The sequence below is a fragment of the Melanerpes formicivorus genome, unplaced genomic scaffold (genome assembly GCF_026170545.1).
Source record: "Melanerpes formicivorus ecotype bairdi unplaced genomic scaffold, bMelFor1.0.p_v2 SCAF_33, whole genome shotgun sequence".
In the NCBI taxonomy this organism is placed as follows: domain Eukaryota; kingdom Metazoa; phylum Chordata; class Aves; order Piciformes; family Picidae; genus Melanerpes; species Melanerpes formicivorus.
In genome coordinates, this window is record NW_027142385.1 from 8,920,908 (window position 1) to 8,934,271 (window position 13,364).

Here is a 13,364-nt window from a genome sequence, read left to right on the forward strand (position 1 = left end):
GCCTCGGCTGCGGCTCCCCGGCGCCGGGGGCAGACGGCAACCGCTCCGCGCCCGCAGCGCTGATTTGCATCTCGCACGGCTCAGCCCGGGCTGGCACCGCCGCTCCCCCGGGCTCGGGCGTTCGTTTCCCGGCTCCAGCTGCCCCTGGCCCAGGAAAGCATTCCGAGGCGCTGCGGTTGCCTCAGGACAGGGAGAGGTAGCTGCAGCGCTCAGCAGAGGGGCAGCCGACAGCAGCCCCCAGGCTCCGGGCTCCTCTCAGAGCCCTTGGCAGGCCGAGGGGGGAGCTGCAGGACCGGGGCAGTGCTGCCGAGCTCCGGCTCCTCCCTAGGCTGCCGCACACCCGGAGCCTGAAACCGGAGTCTGCGGCCACTGCTGGCAGCAGCGGTGTGGAGTTGGTTATTTGACAGCTGCTCCAGCACAGGTCAGCCCTGGAGAGGGCTCTGGGCAGCCTGATCGAGTGGAGGAGGTCCCTGCTCAGTGCAGGGGGGTGGACTGGATGCTCTTTGGAGGCCCCTCCCAACCCAGACCATTCTGCAGCCCCCATGCAGACAGACCCCTGCAGGACTTGCTGCAGGACTCCAGGAAGAAAGAACCTTCTTTCCCTCCCCCCCTTTACAGCACCACTCTAGCACCAGAGGCATCACCACCACTGCTGCCTCCATCACAAAGCAGAAGGTTCCCCCAGAGAACAGAGAGGCAGAGCCCAGGGGCATGGAGGGAAGGTTTATTTGCTTGCCTACAGCCTAAGCTATGAAAACCAAAACATGAGCTGCAAAGAAAGAAGCCAACCAAGGTCTGCAGAGCTTGAGGAAGTGAAGAGGCACAGGTTTACATTCAGAGCTTCACACAGCAGAGGAATGTTCTAGTGAAGGAGTAAACCAAACCCTGCTCTCCCAAGCCCCACTGATCCCACAGGTCCCACACAGCAGAGCTTTCCTCCTGCTTTTTCAGTCCTGGATTTGTGCTTTGGAGATCACCAAGCCCCTCCTGGAGGCGGCTGGAGCAGTCTCTGCCTCCACACTAAGCACTGAGGAGGTGCTGGACCCACCGGGGAAGTCAGAACCCCCTGAAGGGTTTCCTTCCTCAGCTGCTAAGCCCCTGCAGATCCCCACCAGGGGTAAAGTCTTCCAAGTGTCAGCCCAGGCTGATTTAACCAAGTCCTCTGCTTGTGTCCAGGGTCCAGCTCAGCCCCTGTGCCACAGCAGCCAGAGCTCAGGTGCCCCCAGGGTCACACCATCTGAGAACAACTCATCCCAGCACTCCGAGGCCACTTGACCTACACCCAGTCCCACACCACCTCCTGCAGGGCTGACCCCAGCAGCCTGCCCCAGCTCTGCACAGAGCTGCTCTCACACACCACCCTCAGCACCCTGTGCCCCACAGCAGCCAGCACCACCCCTCCCCAGCTGCCTCCACAGCTCCCTCTGAAGCACTCAAGGCACTTTGATGGGCTGCAGACTTTGTGCACTTGGCAGGATGCAAACAGACCTCAGCAGGCTCCTCAGCCAGGCTGAGCATGGCACAGAGCAGAGGGCACAGAGCAGCTCCCCTGGAGCTGCAGCCTGCTTGCTTGACCTCAGTGCTTTACAGAAGCATTTCCTCCTCCCTGGGAAGAAACCTTTGCCACTCCCTGCCTGGGGAAACACAGAGCATGATCCTGAAATCCCAAAGCAAACAAAGCCTCCTGGGGAAGCTAGAGGGCCAGAGGAGAGTGGGGCAGCAGTGCCCCTGGCTCCCACAAGCCCTGGCAGACAGCAGGGAGTCCTGCCAGGCAGGACAGCTGCGCTCGGTGCCCTCCTTGGAGAGGTGGGCAGAAGTCTGGCCCCAGGCAGTCTGTGGTTTATATGACACATGAAAAATGAGGATAAAAAGAAGAGGAAGGTGGAACAAAGGAGGAATTCAAACCAGAAGCTGGCAAGTGGTCCTGGATCCATCCCAGCAAACCCTGCAGAGAGCAGAGGTCCCAGCCGGGCGCTGCGCTGAGGGGGTCCTGCTGCCACCACGCCAGGGGGCAGGGAGGTTCCTCCCGCTCTGGGAGGAGAAAGGTCCTGGTACAGAACTCCTCCCGGCCAGGCTGGGCTCAGATGAGCTCCCTGAGGGGCTCAGGGTCGGTGGGGAGCAGCCCATTGGCCTCGGGGGGCAGCTGTGTGCCCAGGTAGCCCAGCAGGATCTCGCTGCGGCGCCGCGACAGCTGCAGGAGGTCCTCGGCCAGCGCCGGCACCGACGAGTACCTGACCTTGTCCAGGTCAAACATGTCCTTCAGGTACTGCAGGATCTGCTGCTGCAGGGACAGGCCAGGCCCTGGCTCAGCACAGCTCCCCCACCCTGCCAGCAGCAAGCAGGGAGCCCCCCAGGGAGCCCTGCACAGATGTGCCCCAGGCCGGGGATGCCCCCAGCCCTGCAAGAGGCCAGCAGGGCAGAAGCCCTGCAAGCACCTACTGCATGCAGCACAGCCTCCCTGAGGGGACCCACTGCAGCCCTCAGAGCACCCTCTGCACCCCTGGCCAAGATGCTGCCTCAGCACAGGCACCATCAGCTTCCCCAGCACGAACTGCCCCCAGCCCCAGGCCGCTGTGAGTCCCAGGCCAGCAGCCTGCATCTCAGCCCCAGGGACTTTTGGGAGCCCCTTACACAGAGCCCAGCTTCACACTGCCCCAGCAGCCACCCAGAGCCCAGCTGCAGGATGCCCAGGGGGGAGGTCCAGCAGAACCTTCTCACCTTGAAGAAAGTGCAGACCTCAGAGAGCTGCTGCTTGGGCCCCAGGAAGCCAAAGGCCAGGACAGGGCTGACGTGCTCCGATACGGAGTAGAAGTGAGAGATAAACCCATCTGGGACCTGCAGGGCAAGGGCAGGGCCTCGGTGCTCTGGGCCACCTTACAGGGCAAACCCAATCATGGTAGCTGGCTGTGGGCTAGGGGCTGAAAACCTGCCAGACGCTACAGACCCTGGGGCAGAGCTGGGGCTGGGAAGTTGCAGCTTCCTGTTCCCCAGGTCCATGAACTCTGCTGTGATGCTCTAGAGGGCTACAGGGGTCAGGGAAATGCCTCAGGAGGTGCTGGAGCCAGCCTGGGAGTGCAGGAAGGAGCCTCTCCTGCTGCTGCCAGCAGGGAAACTGCACTTGGGGAGCAGCCCCTGGTCCCCTGGGAGGGGGCAGAGGGGACAGCAGGCAGAGCTGCCTTTGGAATCCTCAGAGGGAAAAGGGAGAATGAACTCAGAGTGGTGCAGTGAGCACTGGCATGGCACTGGGGCAGTGAGAGCAGCCCCCAGTGCTCTGCAGCAGCACAAAACCTGACCCAGCTGAGTCCTGGAGCACTCAGGATCTGTCCCTTGCCAGCAGCTGGGTGTTAGCTTTGGGCACAGGGTCCCTGCTGGCTTTGCTTACCATCAGAAGTCTCCTCTTCGCTTTCAGAACTGACCAGCAGGCAGTGGCCAGAGCCTGGCGGGAAAGAGAGCCCAGGTCACCAACACTGCCACCCAGGGAGCAGTCAGGGCCCCTCCTGTGCCAACAGCTCGAGCCAGGGGCAAGGTGGATGTGGCCTGGAAGCACTCAGCCACCCCAGCCCCATTCCAGACAAGCCAAAGTGCTTTGGAGGCCTGGCAGTGACAGAGCTGCCAACCCCCCCCAGACACAGCCAGCCCTGAGAGGTGCCCCCCAGCCCCCCCCTCCTCAGCCTGTGAGGCCAACCAGGGCTCAATCCACAGCTGGGGTGGGGCTGCAGCAGAGCCCTGCCCTCTGCACCCTGCCCTGCTGAGCTCCCCCCCAGAGGGCACCCAGCTCAGCTCCCACTTTCCTCTCACTCCTGAGCTGTGTTCTGAGCCCCTAACAGCTCCACAGCATCACTGCCAGAGGCTGCTGCGGAGCTGAGCCTGCTGCAGCCAGCCAGGTGCCTTCCACAGGGGGGAAGCTTCCCTGGGACATGCCCAGGAGGTGGCTGCTGAGAGCTCCAGGGACTCCTGAGGGGGCCTTGGCCCAGGCTGCCCTCCCTGCCCTGCTGCCCACTCACAGTCTCCTTGAAGCTGTCGGACAGCCAGCGGTTGCGCAGCACGGCCAGCACGGAGGAGGGAGGGCTCTCCAGGTCCTCAAAGGCATCCATCAGGATGAAGTCCAGCACAATGTCAAAGAAGCTCATGCACACCACCTGCCAGACAGCACAGCAGGCTGGGAAGGGAGCAGCCTTAGACCAGAGAGCCACACAGCACTGAGTCTGCTGCCATGAGGCAGCAAACCCTCAGCAGCTGAAGTCTGCCAGCAGGGCAGGGCTGAGCTGGGCACACAGCTGCCAGCCAGAGAGGGGCTGCCCAGGAGCCACTGGCCCTGGGTCCAGGAAAGGCCCAGCAGGAAGGCAAAGCTGACAGCAGGAGGCTGTGCCCTGAAGAAAGCTGGGGGCAAGGTTCCCCAGGGGGCTCCAGCAGCCCAGCACTGCCCCTGCCCTCCCCACCCCCTGCACTCATTCTGTCTCCTCAGCAGTTCCTTCAGGCCTGGGCTGCTCCCACATCCATCACCCCCTGGCTCCCCTGCAGCTTTCAGAGGGAGCATCTGTACCAACCCCTCTTCCCTGCAGCTCCTGCTGGGTGGTTGCCCAGGTCTCCTGCTTCAGGGCATACTGCAGCATCTCCTCATAGCTCTCCACGAAGGCTTTGGGGTTCTGGGAAAGCAGAGAAGCAAAACACTTGAAGGCACAGCAGCTGTGGGCACCTTGCACAGCCTGACCTCTGCCCTGAGCTGGCATCACCACCCAGGCCTGTGGCTGGGAGGGGTCCTGAGCCAGGACCCTTTGTGCAGAATGAGTTTCTTGCTGGGAGCCATGGAGGGGCCCAGGCTCAGCTCTGCTCCACTTCCCTCTGCCTGCAAACTGGGCACTGAGCAAGCATCAGCCTGGCCAGGGGCTGAGCAGCAATGGTAGGACTGGCACATCCTTGGTGCCAAGGTCTGATCCTCTGCTCCCCTTCCTGGGGGTGATGCCATGGCTGAGGCACAGCCTGTACCCCCTGCTCACTCCAGGGAGGCACAGGAGCAGGCTGTGGGCAGGAGGGGCACAGAGGATTTGGTTGAAGAGGATCAACAGCAAAGGCAGCAGCATGCAGGCCAAGCTTTGCTCTCAGCACCCTGGACAAGCTCTGCTGTGGGGTTGAGGAACAGATGCCCCAAAGCTCAGAGGCACAGCCCAGCTCTCCTCCTACCTTGTCAGCCTTTGTCATCAGCCCTATCACCATTTGCTTCCCAACCTCCCCAAAGAACAGCTGATTGCTTTCATCCTCCAGCAGCTCCTGCAAAGGGAACAGAAACCCCTCCTGAGTGCCTGCTGGGATCCTGAGCTGGGAGAAGGGAGAGCCAGAGCAGTGCTTTGCTTAGCTGCAGGCTGAGCCCAAGCTGCTGGCCCCAGGAAGGGAAGACAGAACTGGGCTGAAGGAGGGGGAGTGCCAGAGCCCCAGAGCAGGGCCAGGGCACAGAACCTGCTCCTCAGAGGCTCTGGATGCACAGTGCCAGGGAGAGGATGAGGTAGGAAGGAAAACTTCCTCCTCCACCTCAGGGGTTTGAGTCCAGCCCTCAAGTGGGAGCAGCAGCTCCAGGAGCTCTGACAGCCCCTCCTGCCCCATCCCAGAGCCACAGCAGTGCCAGGGGCACTGTGCTCCAGCTGGGCACTGACCAGGGCACCCTCTCCAAATCCATCAGGGCAGGACTACAGGAGGCCAGGGCAGCTTCTGCTGCTCTTGGCTGCTCTAGAGGGGCAGAGCCTTCCCCCTGTGCAGGCAGGTGTGGGGCAGAGCCTGTGCTGGGCTCACCTGGAGAGCCTGCCTGACACAGTGCAGCTTGGCAAGGAAGTCCTGGTCGCTGTAGCAGCCAAGGAGCTCTGTCCTGGAGAGAAAGGACTGCATCAGCCTCAGCTCTGCTGGGCTCTGTGCCCCCCTACAACCACCACCTGGGAGAGTCACTGCACCATGCCCTCTGCACAGCTCCTGGGGGCCACAGCACCTCTGCTGCAGACAGAACTGTGCTGGCCAGGCTCAGTGACCTCTGAGCGGGGGTCCTAAACCCTGGGGCTGCTTCCCTGGGCAGTCCAAGGCAGCAGGAAGGATGCCAGGAGATCCCCAGGCCAGTTGTGGCTAGAGGGCTGCTCAGAGGAGGCGCTCAGAGCGCTCCAAGGCGGCGCAGGAGGTGCCCCAGCCCCAGCCCCAGCTCACCTCAGCGTCCGGCACGCAACCTTCCCCTCCTTCACCAGCTGCAGAGCTTCTTCATAGGCAGCCACTGGCTTGGAGAGGGGGAAGGGGATCTGATCAAAGTGAAGAGAGTCAAAGAGCTGCAGAGGGGGGAGAGACATGGGAAGGGCAAAGAGACCTCATGAGATGCTGGCAGACACTCAGCTGCACAGGAGTGAGAGGCAGCCTCTGTGCCCAGCCAGCTCCAGGGCCTCAGCAGTGTCAAAGCTGTGCAGCCCTGCACAGCTCAGCACCCCTCCAATGGCTACACCCAAGCCATCTCCCCTTGGGTTTGCAGCCCTGGCTGCTGCAGTGGATGGGAAGGGGGCACAGCAGAGATGCTGGCTGGAGGGCTGCAGCATGCCCCCGGTGCAGCTCCTCCTGCCACCCCCCCCGGACCTCCCAGCCTGGGGCTCTTGCTCCCTGGGGGAGCATCTACAAAGATGTGTGTTGCTCCACCCCCTTCGTGCCCCCTGCCTGCAGCTGGGCTGTGGCACAGGGCTGAGGCTTCAGACACCTCTGCTGCAGAGAAGAAGGAGTCCTCAGAGGCTGAGCTGTCCTCGTCCTCCGTGCGCAGCCGCAGGGAGCCGTCCGCCAGCGGCAGCATCAGAGTCCTCTCTGGGGAGAGGAAGAGGAGCTCAGGGCCCACCTGGCCTCCCAGCTCCTGTGCTGCTCTGCCCCCACCAGCAGCACTTCACTGCCAGCTCGCAGAGGAGCGGGCAGGGGAGGCCCCAGCTGCATACCCAGGTCCAGCAGCACGCTGTCCGCGGGCAGCGAGGCGCCGAACTCCTCCTGCAGGTGGTAGGCTCTGTGCAGCAGGGCCTCCAGCTTCTCAGCAAACTCCCTCCTCTGGCACTCCTGCAACAGAGCAGGGCCCCCTCAGCCAGCCAGCTGGGCAGAGCCTGGCAGCACAGCCGCAGCCTGCAGGTGAGATGGCTCCAGACCAGGGCTCCTCGGTCCCCCAGGGCGGCCAAGGAGCAGGGGAGGCTCCCAGGCAGCCTCCCAGCCCTGCTGCCCTGCAGCTTCACCTGGTCCCTGGTAGAGAAGGAAGAAGCTCAGAGCCTCAGCCTGCCACAGCCACACAAACCCAGGCAAGGAGCTACAGACCACTTGGCTCTGGCTTGTGGCTTCTGCCTGGTTCCAAGGGGAGGTCACCTCAGAAAGCACAGCAAAGGATCCAGAGCTGAGCAGTTTGTGTAAGCAGCACAGGAGGATGGAAGAGGCCCCACAGCACCCAAGGCCCCCAGGAGCAGGAGAGAAACAGCCCTGCAGAGCACCTCTGCATCCCCCCTGTGCCTGCTGAGCCTCTCAGCCAGACAGAAGCTCTGACAAGCAGCAGGGAAGCAGCTGCTGAGGTCAGCTCTAGCAATGCTCCAGGCCCCAAGGAGGGGAAGAGGCTCAGACAAATCCCCACACGGAGCACAGCAGGCCCTGCCTGGCAGCAGGAGCTCGTGGGGAGCTGGGGCTCAGCAGCTCCAGCTGCTCCCTGCAGCTCTGTGTCTGCCACTGAGCCTTCCCAGGGTGGATCTGCCCCCAGAGGGCTGCCCTGCAGAGCCCTCACACCCAAGGCCTGGTCCTGGCAGCCCCAGGACAGCTCCAGGAGCAGGGCACTCAGCACTCACAGGCAGCCTCTGCTCCTCCACCCAACACCACACAAGGGACAGTGGCCAGCAGCAGCTGCAGGCCCCAGAGTGCCAGGCAGAGCTCTTTGCTCCTCTCCAGTGCCTTTTGCTGCCCCAGGCTGTGCTGCTGCAGAGCTGCCTGACAGTGACTGACTGCAGGTGGGCAGAGGAGCTGGGGCGAGACTGACTGGGGAGAGAAATTAAACCACCTACTGCTGTTGCATAAGGAAGCTGCAGCCAGAGACAGCTCTTAAACAGAGTCTGGCCCAGCTCTGCCCTCAGTTTGCTCCTCTCCCAGCCTCCTCCACTGCTTGCAGCACCCAGGCTGCTCTGCCAGCACGTTCCCCAGCTGGCAAAGGCCGGAGGAGTGGGGCCCTACCTCTGAGAGGCTCTCAGAGAGGCTCTCCTGCTGCCTCTTGCTGTCCCAGGGCACTGGGGTGCTGGTGCTGGCACTGTCCCTCTGCCTGATGGTCAGAGCTTGCTCCCACTTCTGCAGGGCCTCCTCAAACAGCTCCATGCCTGCAAGCAAAGAACGCTGTGAGAGTGCCCAGGGCTGAGGGAAGCCCTTGAAGTTGAGAGTAAGGGAGAGGCCCCAGCCTGAGCCCTGCATGGAGCTGCTGCTGCTGCACATCTCCCCCCTGCTGCCCCCCAGCCTGAGCCCTGCATGGAGCTGCTGCTGCTGCACATCTCCCCCCTGCTGCCCCCCAGCCTGAGTCCTGCATGGAGCTGCTGCTGCTGCACATCTCCCCCCTGCTGCCCCCAGCCTGAGCCCTGCATGGAGCTGCTGCACATCTCCCCCCTGCTGCCCCCCAGCCTCAGCCCTGCATGGAGCTGCTGCTGCTGCACATCTCCCCCCTGCTGCCCCCCAGCCTCAGCCCTGCATGGAGCTGCTGCTGCTGCACATCTCCCCCCTGCTGCCCCCCAGCCTGAGTCCTGCATGGAGCTGCTGCTGCTGCACATCTCCCCCCTGCTGCCCCCAGCCTGAGCCCTGCATGGAGCTGCTGCACATCTCCCCCCTGCTGCCCCCAGCCTGAGCCCTGCATGGAGCTGCTGCTGCTGCACATCTCCCCGCTGCTGCCCCCCAGCCTGAGCCCTGCATGGAGCTGCTGCTGCTGCACATCTCCCCCCTGCTGCCCCAGCTGCTGCTCACCTTGGACATAGAGGCTCTCAGCACTGGAGTCCCCCACGGCTGCAGCATCCCCTGCCTGGGCCTCCCACACCCCTGCTGCTGCTGCTGGGCTGCAGGAGTTGACTGCCACCATCTGCAGGAGGGGAGCAGGGAGCAACAAACACCTTCAGAGCTCTCTCCAAGGGCAGCAGTGCTCAGGCCACCCAGACCCCCCCAGCAGTAAGCCCCTCTTCCTCCCCAGTCCCCCCTGCCCTGGGGTCCTGCCTGGGGTCACACTGCACTGCCAGCTGTGCCCAGAGCAGGCAGGGGCAAAGCCAGGGCTGGCTGTGGCAGCTCAGGCAGTGTGGGGAGCAGCTTCCCAAGCAGCACCAGGAGCAGGGAGCTGTGGCACAGGGAGCAGCAGGAGGGCACCGAGAGCTGTGCCAGCCCCAAGGAGCCCCAAAGCAAAGCTGCCAGGGCAGGAGGGTCCTGCCAGCCCCAGCTGGGGGTGCCAAGCACTGGCAGGGAGGGGAAGTGACCCCAGCCCCAGTGAAGACAAATTGCCCCCAAAACCAGCTGGGGGCTGGGGCCCCTCACCCCTGCCTGTAACCAAAGCTCCTCCTGGGAGGGCTGAGCAGCAGGCAGCAGTCTCCAGTTTCACCCTGGTGCATAAACCTCTCCTAAAGCCTGACCCAGAGCCTATCACTGACAGATCCCAGCAGATCCCAGCTAGCCAGGGGAGCACTGCTGCCAGGCTGGCTGCCCAGCACCGTGCCAGCAGCACTGCCTGCCACAGGCACACCTGGGCCAGGGCAGGCTCCTGGCAACTCTCTGGTGCTTGAACTATGCAGAAGGTAATACACAGCTCTGCCCACACCTCCTGCAGGCTGCTGGTGCCCAACAGCCCCCTTGGAGGGTTGTGTCCCCCTCCCCTTGCCCCCACACTGCCAGCCAGCCATGCATGGAGCTGTGGAGTGTGGCTTGTGCCAGCCTTGAGCACTGGGGGTGTAGAACAGGTCCTGAAGCCACAGCTGCTGCCAGTGCCTCTGCACTTGGTGTCCCAGGAGGTGGAGGAGCTGTGCTGGCTTCTGCTGCCTGGTCAGGCCTGAATTACCTGCACCTGGCTCTGGAGGAGGGGCAAGGACTGGGCTGTGCCCTCAGCCCACAGAGTCCCCAGCAGCCATCAGACCTTGGTAGCTAACTTGGGTTTAGCAACCAGGAACCTCTGAACGCTGCCACAGGAGCTGCTGTGCCACCCAAACCAGCTCCCTGTGGCACCCACTGCTGGCACAGCTCCTGGAAGGGCTCAGGGAGAGCCCTGGGGTCACAGCTGTGCCCCTCCTGCAGCCCCTCGCTGGCCAGAGCTGGGCCCTGGGGCTCTCGGCTCTGACTTCAGACAGCTCCAAGTCACTGCCAGGCTAATGCCAGACCCCAGCACACCACCAGGCCACAGCCTGCTCTGCCACCAGCCCTGATGAGCCAGCCCAGGAGGGAGCTGGTGCAGGGAGGTGCCCCCAGGCCTGCCAGCTGCTCCTTACCGAGGCCAGGCTGTGGGAGGAGCTGGAATGCTTGCTGGGCTCGATGGAGGAGATGCCGCTGAGGGTATCGTTGCTCTTGCTGCCAGGGCTCTGCACCCTCCTGCTGGAGTACCCTGCACAAAGCAGGGGGGGACATCAGCCTGAGAAGTGTGACTGAGCAGGGGCAAGGCAGCACCCAGCACTGAGTCCTGGCTCTCCTGGGGGCTCTCCTGCGCCCTGAGGCACCAGGGGAGCTGGTGGTGGATCTGAGGCTGGCGCAGAATTCCCTCACTGCTCGGGGGGCAGGAGGCCAAGCACCAAGAAGCCTCTCCAGCTGCCCCCCGCCCAGGCAGAGCACAGGCTGCCCCAGCACCGCTTCCTTCTCCAGGGCTTTGAGCTCAGGGCCTCTCCCTCTGCCCTGCCAACCAGCCCTGTGCCCATGGCACCGCTGCAGCCCTTCTGCTGCCCTGCACCCAGGGCTCTGCTCCCTGGCAAGAGGCTCCTGGAGCCCTCCCGCAGCCCAACCTTTCTTCACGGAGGAGACCCTCCTGGTGGGCAGGATGGGCACAGTGATGCCCCCGGGCTTGCAGCCTCCCTTCTCAGCAGTGAGCTGCCTCCTCCTCCGCCGCCGCTTCATCTGGTGGGCAGCCAGGGCCAGGGCCACGGTGCCCAGCGCCGTGGCCAAGAGGACCTTGCGCAGGCCGGGGGACAGCCGCAGCTGGGCGAAGACAGACTTGGGGCACAGGAGAGAGAGCAGCAGTCAGCACCCTGCACCCACAGCCCACCCATCAGCCACCCCCCAGACCCTCGCTGCGGCAGAGCTGGGAGCCTGGGCCCAGGCCCCACCGCCCAAGCACGCTGCAGAGCATGCACAGCGCCTGGGGGCAGCCGCAGCCCCGGCCCAGCGCCGCAGCCCCAAGCAGAGCACCACTGCACGTGGGGAATGCCTTCAGCACCCTCTCTGCAGTGCCCCTGCAGGCACGTGGGACCCCCTTCCGCCCCCTCCCCAAGCCCACCCTGAGCAGCCCTCCCACCCCCCCAGGCCCTCCTGCCATCCCTACAACCCCCCAAGATGCCCAGGTCCCCCCAGCACCACCCCACAGTGCCCTCAGCTCCCACAGGCAGCCCCCAAGGAGAAGAGCCCAGGGCCAGGGGAGGGAAGCCCCCAGGGGTACCTGCCCGAAGGTGGTGTACACAAAGACAGGGATCTCTGCCATGGTCATGGCCAGGGCCTGCAGCAGGGGCATCCCCTCCGCCCTCCGGAAGGCCATGGCTGCACCGGCTCCCCGGCACGGCAGGAGCCCCCAGGGCAAGGGCACTCGTGGGTGCTGTGCGAGCTGCTCACGAAGGAACCCAGCTCCCCTCTGGCATCTGCCTCAGGGCCCTGGGGCCAGCCTTCGTCCAGCAATCCTCCTCCTGCTGCAGGAAGAGGAGAAACAAGCAGGAGAGTGAGAGGGCCTCGGGACCTGCGCCTCCTGCTGCTGCTCGCCCCCAGCCACGCAGGGCAGGACAGCAGCAGTGCCACTCCAGCCCAGCAGACCCAAGGCATCTCCTCACCACCAGCTGCAGGTTTTTGTTTGCCCTCCCAGCCACCAGGGCAGGTTCCCAAACTGCTCTACAGCAGCAGCAGCCCCGGACCCGAGAGCTGCCAGAGAGTTCCACAGGCAGCACAGCACAAAAGCCACCACAAAGAGCCAGCAGTGAACTCTCCCTGGCAAAACTCTGCTCCTGCTCAGCTTCCTGTGTGTCAAAGCCCTGCTCAAGAGATGCCAACCCAAGGAGGTTTCAGAGTTTGCTCAGAGCTTTGCCGGTGCCGCTGGGAGCCGGGGAGGAGGGACAGGCTCCACGGCAAGGACAGAGGGCAGGCTGGACTCGGGGCTGACCTCTTGAACCTCACCAAGTTACACAGCTCTGGCCCCACGCCCTGCAGCCAGGAGATGCTGCTCTGACTCCTGTGCAGCCACGCCGGCTCTAGAACCTCCCCATGCCAAGCTAAACCCACCCGCGGGTGCCAGGCTCTCCTTCCTGCCCCACGCCTGGCAGCAGCCCCGCACCCACGGGGCTGCTGCAACCCCGGCTGGGAGCTGCGCCTGGCGCTGGGCTCAAGGGGGCCGCCGGGGCCAGACCTGGACCCTCCTCGCAAGGTTAAACACAGAGTCCTGGGCAGGCAGGGAGAGCACAGTGCGAGAAACCCGGGACACGGCAAGGGGGCACCGGGCCGGGCCGGGGGCAGCACGCAGCAAGGCACCAGCCAAATCCTCCGGCCGGGGCATCTCCCCGCAGCATGCCCACCGCGGGCCGCCAGCGCAGGCACCCCGGACCAGCACGGCAGCAGGCTGTGGCCCCCGCACTCCCGGCGCGCCCCCGCACTCCCGGCGCGCCCCCGCAGCCGCTGCGCCTCCAGCATCCACATGGCCCTGGGGGCTCCTCAGGCCCCGCGCGCCCCCAGGCCCTTCGCAACCCAGGTGCATCTCATCCTGCACTCATCAACCCCTGACCACCCCACGCATCCCGAGCGTCCTCCAGCCTTCCACCCCCCACGTCACGCCGGGGGGGGTCCCCCATGCTCCGCACCCCGGCGCGCTCCCCGCCACCAGGCCCGGTTCTACCCGGGGCTCCCGTTCTGCCGACGCCTCCTACGCCGGCGTCGGCGCGGCCCGCTCGGCTCGGACCCCGTACGCAGCACAGGGGGCACCACTCACCGTGGCGGGGGCGCTGGGCCCCACCGGGCACCCCGCGGCCGCGCCGCGCTCCATGGCCGCGGAAGGGCAGCGTCTCCTTCCCCCGCGCCGCAGCCTGCGCCGGGCCGGGGCGAGCAGCGCCGCCCCCCGGCGCCCTCCAGCCAATAAGAGCTGCGAGCCGCCGGCCGGCGCACCAATCGGAGCGGGCCCCTCGGGGGCGGGGCCGGCCCGGGGCTGC

At 64.9% G+C, this 13,364-nt stretch overlaps 1 protein-coding gene across 3 annotated transcripts; it reads right to left on the reverse strand.

Moving 5' to 3' along the window:
* Window positions 1-709: 709 nt before the first annotated feature.
* On the reverse strand, window positions 710-13,245 carry MIGA2 (mitoguardin 2). 3 transcript variants are annotated; one of them, XM_068156041.1, is made up of 16 exons: window positions 13,148-13,245; window positions 11,621-11,864; window positions 10,971-11,178; window positions 10,467-10,579; window positions 8,971-9,082; window positions 8,200-8,339; window positions 6,942-7,056; window positions 6,716-6,816; window positions 6,184-6,299; window positions 5,785-5,857; window positions 5,182-5,268; window positions 4,548-4,646; window positions 4,005-4,139; window positions 3,383-3,436; window positions 2,719-2,835; window positions 710-2,278 (listed from the first exon to the last, which is right to left on the reverse strand). In XM_068156041.1, exons 2-16 carry the CDS (start codon window positions 11,714-11,716, stop codon window positions 2,081-2,083), a joined length of 1,764 nt encoding a protein of 587 aa, XP_068012142.1. In that variant the 5' UTR covers window positions 11,717-11,864; window positions 13,148-13,245; the 3' UTR covers window positions 710-2,080. The 3 variants fall into 3 exon arrangements, with proteins under 3 accessions (XP_068012142.1, XP_068012140.1, XP_068012141.1); XM_068156039.1 differs by having other exon boundaries at window positions 710-2,281; XM_068156040.1 differs by having other exon boundaries at window positions 710-2,281; window positions 11,621-11,861; window positions 13,148-13,242.
* Between the last annotated feature and the right edge of the window lie 119 nt (window positions 13,246-13,364).

Excerpts from the sequence above, each read along its gene's own strand:
- MIGA2 (XM_068156039.1), bottom strand. The coding sequence starts at position 11,716 with ATGGCCTTCCGGAGGGCGGAGGGGATGCCCCTGCTGCAGGCCCTGGCC. Across the intron at positions 9,083-10,466 it reads CCTCCCACAGCCTGGCCTCG|ATGGTGGCAGTCAACTCCTG; the intron begins GTAAGGAGCAGC and ends CCCCTCCTGCAG. Across the intron at positions 6,817-6,941 it reads CAGCGTGCTGCTGGACCTGG|AGAGGACTCTGATGCTGCCG; the intron begins GTATGCAGCTGG and ends TCCTCTCCCCAG.